A 6,000-nucleotide genomic window follows, 5' to 3' on the forward strand; every position below is an offset into this window, starting at 1 on the left:
ACCTAGAAGACCCAAAACGGTCTACAAAGAAACTACTAGAACTAATAAATGAATTCAGCAAAGTGGCAGGATATAAAATCAACACGCATAAATCAAAGGCATTTCTGTATATCAGCGACAAAACTTCTAAAACGGAAATGAGGAAAAACACTCCATTCACAATATCCTCAAAAAAAATAAAATACTTGGGAATCAACCTAACAAAAGAGGTGAAAGATTTATACAATGAAAACTACAGAACCCTAAAGAGAGAAGTAGAAGAAGATCTTAGAAGAAGGAAAAATATACCCTGTTCATGGATAGGCAGAACTAACATTAACAAAATGGCGATATTACCAAAAGTTCTCTATAGGTTTAATGCAATGCCAATCAAAATCCCAATGGCATTTCTTGTAGAAATAGATAAAGCAATCATGAAATTCATATGGAAAAATAAAAGACCCAGAATAGCAAAAGCAATTCTAAGCAGGAAGTGTGAATCAGGCGGTATAGCGATACCAGATTTCAAACTATATTACAGAGCAATAGTGACAAAAACAGCATGGTACTGGTACCAAAACAGGCGGGTGGACCAATGGTATAGAATAGAGGACACAGAGACTAATCCACAAAGCTACAACTATCTTATATTTGATAAAGGGGCTAAAATCATGCAATGGAGGAAGGATAGCATCTTCAACAAATGGTGTTGGGAAAACTGGAAATCCATGTGCAACAAAATGAAACTGAATCCCTTTCTCTCGCCATGCACAAAAGTTAACTCAAAATGGATCAAGGAACTTGATATCAAATCAGAGACTCTGCGTCTGATAGAAGAAAAACTTGGCTCCGATCTACATACTGTGGGGTCGGGCTCCAACTTCCTTAATAGGACACCCATACCACAAGAGTTAATAACAAGAATCAACAAATGGGACTTACTTAAACTAAAAAGTTTTTGCTCAGCAAAAGAAACAATAAGAGAGGTAAATAGGGAGCCTACATCCTGGGAACAAATTTTTACTCCTCACACTTCAGATAGAGCCCTAATATCCAGAGTATACAAAGAACTCAAAAAATTAGACAATAAGATAACAAATAACCCAATCAACAAATGGGCTAAGGACCTAAACAGTCACTTCTCAGAGGAGCATGTACAATCAATCAACAAGTACATGAAAAAATGCTCACCATCTTTAGCAGTCAGAGAAATGCAAATCAAAACCACCCTAAGATACCATCTCACTCCAGTAAGATTGGCAGCCACTATGAAGTCAAACAGCAACAAGTGCTGGTGAGGATGTGGAGAAAAGGGTACTCTTGTACATTGCTGGTGGGACTGCAAATTGGTGCGGCCAATTTGGAAAGCAGTTTGGAGATTCCTGGGAAAGATGGGAATGGAACCACCATTTGACCCTGCTATTGCCCTTCTCGGACTATTCCCTGAAGACCTTAAAAGAGCATGCTACAGGGATACTGCCACATCCATGTTCATAGCAGCACAATTCACAATAGCTAGACTGTGGAACCAACCCAGATGCCCTTCAATAGATGAATGGATAAAAAAATGTGGCATCTATACACAATAGAGTACTAGCAGCAATAAAAAATGACAAAATCATAGAATTTGCAGGGAAATGGATGGCACTAAAGCAGATTATGCTTAGTGAAGCTAGCCAATCCCTAAAAAACAAATACCAAATGTCTTCTTTGATATAATGAGAGCAACTATGAACAGAGCAGGGAGGAAGAGCAGGAAGAAAAGATTAACATTAAACAGAGACATGAGATGGGAGGGAAAGGGAGAGAAAAGGGAAATTGTATGGAAATGAAGGGAGACCCTCATTGCTATACAAAATTACATATAAGAGGTTGTGAGGGGAATGGGAAAAAAACAAGGAGAGAAATGAATTACAGTAGATGGGGTAGAGAGAGAAGATGGGAGGGGAGAGGAGGGGGGATAGTAGGGGATAGGAAAGGTAGCAGAATACAACAATTACTAATAGGGCATTATGTAAAATTGTGGATGTGTAACCGACATGATTCTTCAATCTGCATTTGGGGTAAAATTGGGGGTTCATAACCCACTTCAATCTAATGTATGAAATATGATATGTCAAGAGCTTTGTAATTTTGTGAACAACCAATAAAAAAAAGAAACAGAGACAGACAAAAAAAAAGATAGAAGCCAAAGATCCCCTTGGGGCAATGTCTTCTGCCCTCAGTCAGAAATAACTGCTCTCTTCACCTGCTCCGTGAAACCAGGAATCCCACTATTTTTTAAATATATTTTAGTTGTAGGCAGATACAATACCTTTATTTTATTTATTTATTTTTATGTGGTGCTGAGGATTGAACTCAGTGCCTCACACATGCCAGATGAGCTGTCTGCCACTGAGCTACAACCCCAGACCAGGAATCCCACTATTTAAATGAATTCTTCTACTAGATTATTTTATTCATGCTCCTGTACTGAAATATCATGGGAAAATATTTAAAATACAAAATGGGCTTATTAACTTTTGTCTCTTGAGGCTGCCATTAGATTTCAAATCAAGGGAGAAACAAATCTCTACACTGATGCTAACTTAAGGAATAAAAGTTCCAAATTTCTCCCAGGTCTTTGCTCAATAGTTTTATCATTCAGAAGTAACTGCATATTGCAGGGTGGAGCATTTGAGTTTTTGGAGGGAGGGCTGTTCCAGGGAAAGGGAAGAGAACTGAGGGAAGAACTGAGTCTGCGCCTGTGGTAGCACCTGGGATGCACTTGGTGCATTTTACAAATGGTGCTGGGATGTGGGGAGGAGGAGCAGGAACCACCTGTTCCACAGGAGATGAGCCGCCTACACATCTCTTGTAGTGCACATAGAGCACAAAAGATAAACAATGACACAGAAAGTTGTGTAAACCCCTCTTTACCCCCAGAATTCTGAAAGTTTGCAAAGAGTGCATCACTTTTCAGAAGGTGTCCAGTTGTTTGTAATCTGCCTCTACAGAACTCTGGCTGATTAATCTAGGTCCAAACTGAGACTCAATCAGAAGTTCATCCCCAAAATCAAATTATGTCACTAAACCTCCTATTCACAGAAATGGGAGGTTTGAAGAGGAGAGGAACTGGGAAAGTTACTCACAGATAGAGGAGCACCAGGCTGATTCCCAGGAGAACCCAGGTTTCCATGGAAAAGTTTGGGATCAGGTCCATCACTACTGTCCTTCTAAAATTTTCTCCCCCGAGTTTGACTTCCAGCTATGTGAGCTATCTTTTCACAGGGGAAGGTGCCAAGCTTGCGTTCTATGAACAGCTGTGAGTCAGTCTGGCATATTTATATGCTGGGAAAGGAGGTGGGGTTGGGTGTACAGCCAGTAGAAAAGAAACACCTGTGCTCCACCCACTATTGCAGAAGCCAGGTGCCCCCTCCACCTTGGAAGTCGGCAGTGAGTCATGAGACAAGCCTATTTTGATCTTTGAGCTCAGGTTTATAAAAATTAATAAAAACTTTGATCAGTGTTATCATTATGCCCTAAGGTTATTGCTTCGTATCAGAAACTCAAGTGAAACATTGGAATTAAATGTCCTCTAATCAGTTTTTGTCTCCTTGGGTGTTCTCATTACAAAATCCTTGAATTTGACCCAGAAAGATTATATCTAAATAACTATTCATGCACTTTCCTCTGCTTACAATGCCCTCTTGCTCCATGGAAGAGTTTTTTAAAAATATTTTTTTCTTTCTTTCTTTCTTTCTTTCTTTCTTTCTTTCTTTCTTTCTTTCTTCCTTTCTTTCTTTCTTTCTTTCCTTATTTATTTCTATGCAGTGCTGGGAATCAAACCCAGGGCCTCATACATGCTAGGCAACCACTCTACCACTGAGTCCCAGCCCCAGCCCAGAAGACTCTTAATCATCCTTCAAAACCCAGCTCAGTCAAAACTTCATCTGGTAAATGCTTTCAATACCACCTCTTCACACGGAGCCACTTCCTCCCCTGGACAACTTCTAGTATCCCTGGAACACATTTATCTTGTTGTTGTTCTCTTTACTCTCCAACAACATTGTTGGATTCCACCTTTGTTTAACTTTCCAGAATGTGAACTTCTCTGCAGCAGGGTCTCTGTACTATCCACTATTATGCACCTAGTCCCTAGCAGAGTTCTTTACAAAGAGCTGGTATCTGGGACGTTTGGTCATTGAGTCAGGTGAGATTTCTGGGCCTCTGCAGGTTCTTTCCCTGTGTGTCTTTGGTGACCACTTCATCTTCCTGGTTTATTAATACAGGAAGATTATTTGGCTTGTTTTGGCCACAGCCACCTTCCCAGAACATTCAGGCTGTTGTGCCAGTACTCTGATGGGGAGAAGTCCCCTAGAAAAAAATAGTGGGCATGGACAAGATGAAGCTGATGGATGCACTGAGTAATGTCAATCCAGGCTACTTCCTGTGCAGCCAGTAAGAGATCCCTGCAGTAGCCAGAAAGTTAGACAGATTTTAGAGCAAAGAATAGCCTCTGTCTCTGAAAATAATGCATGTCCATGACCAATGGGTGTTAAAGGACAGAAGAGGAGAATAGCAGTCTGCATGGCCAGGTGAACCACAAATCTCTACCCATCCATCTCATGGCAGATATCACCACAGAGAGCACATCCAGCACCAGAACTCCAAAAAGATAATTCCAGATTTTTCATTAGGCCAAGAGGTGTCTGAGCAGATGGCTTCCTGCTTTTTGGTAAATGGGTGGTTGTGGGTGGAGAGCAGGCTCCAGAAGCTGGTTTAGGAGGAGAACAATTGTCATTGTGAGACCCTCAGCAGATTCCTGATGTGAGTGATGCCAGGTCTGAGTGTTTGGAAATTATATCAGCTCATTATCTCAACTCTGATTCAAATTCTTTGTCTGATTAGCTTGAGAAACAGAGGATTAGGTAACAAAGTCTCCAAGTTCTCAATACATAACAGAATGAGAAGACATTTAAGCTGTGCTTATATGCTTCCTTCTCTCTTTCTTCTTACTCTGCACCAACTGATACTCACCCTTCACCAACCCTTCTCACATCTCTGGCATGCATTCAAACAAGGAGAGATTACAGTGTCATTTGATAACTATTGACAATTAACAGCCTTGAAACAGAGTGAATTTGGAAGCACCCCATCTGACATTGGGAATGACTTCCTCATGCTGAGAGTAGAAGTTGGAGGACCATGGGGCTTCCACCTCCCACCCTGACAGGCACCAAAGAAAATGGAAATGGGGATTTCCTTCCTTCTGGGACTAACACAGACTAACTAAATCTGCATGTGTGTATTTTCTGCCTTTTTTTCCAGATTGCTCCCTCTTCAGAACAACTGAATCTACACATGTATATCACCTGGCTTTTGTTTCTGTAAATTATAATTGTGTCTGTGGGGTAGTTAAGGAGAAGCAATCTAATGGCTTCCTTCCATGTTGATCAATGGCATCAAGTTCAATACTCATCTTACCATCTTCTATCTATTTATTATGTGGGGGGACAGTCAAATCCAGCCAGCTAGGATCAAGGTAGCTCCCAGGGTTAGGCTGTCAGTAACAATCTCACCATAACCCAAAATCTTTTTTAAACTTTTTGTATGTAAAACCTCTATGGAACTATATAATTCCATCTTTTTTCAAGACATATTTGGCTAAGATGATGAAATAACCAAGGCTAATATGATTTTCCCCCTGTCCTACTTATCTCTGGTCCTGGTTGGACTGGTTGTGATTTGTACCAACAAGGATGGGTTAGTCATTCCTTGAGATGAAAAACGCATCCAGTGCTGGGGCCCAACCTATGCAAAGGTTCTTGTTCTGCAAAGGACAATCAAAGAAGCCATGCTCTAGTGAGGCAGGGTGGCACACATCTATAGTCCCAGCTGTTCAAGAGGATGAGATAGGAGGATCACTTGAGCCAAGGAGTTCAAGGCCAGGGAGAAGTTATCACATACATGAGCACGCGCGCGTGCGCACACACACACACACACACACACACAGAGAGAGAGAGAGAGAGAGAGAGAGAG

At 41.0% G+C, this 6,000-nt stretch overlaps 1 protein-coding gene across 1 annotated transcript in view; it reads right to left on the reverse strand.

Annotated features, from left to right (window-relative positions):
• The window catches only part of LOC308650638 (cytochrome P450 3A9-like), a gene marked incomplete at both ends in the record, with an annotated part of 162,639 nt that extends 159,384 nt beyond the window's left edge, over positions 1 to 3,255 (reverse strand). The window contains one exon of the mRNA XM_081296820.1: positions 3,111 to 3,255. Within this exon, the coding sequence (XP_081152946.1) occupies positions 3,111 to 3,181 (71 nt within the window). The remainder of the gene's footprint in view (positions 1 to 3,110) is intronic.
• Between the last annotated feature and the right edge of the window lie 2,745 nt (positions 3,256 to 6,000).

The sequence above is a fragment of the Spermophilus citellus genome (assembly GCF_964194105.1).
Source record: "Spermophilus citellus genome assembly, chromosome: 6".
Lineage (NCBI taxonomy): Eukaryota > Metazoa > Chordata > Mammalia > Rodentia > Sciuridae > Spermophilus > Spermophilus citellus.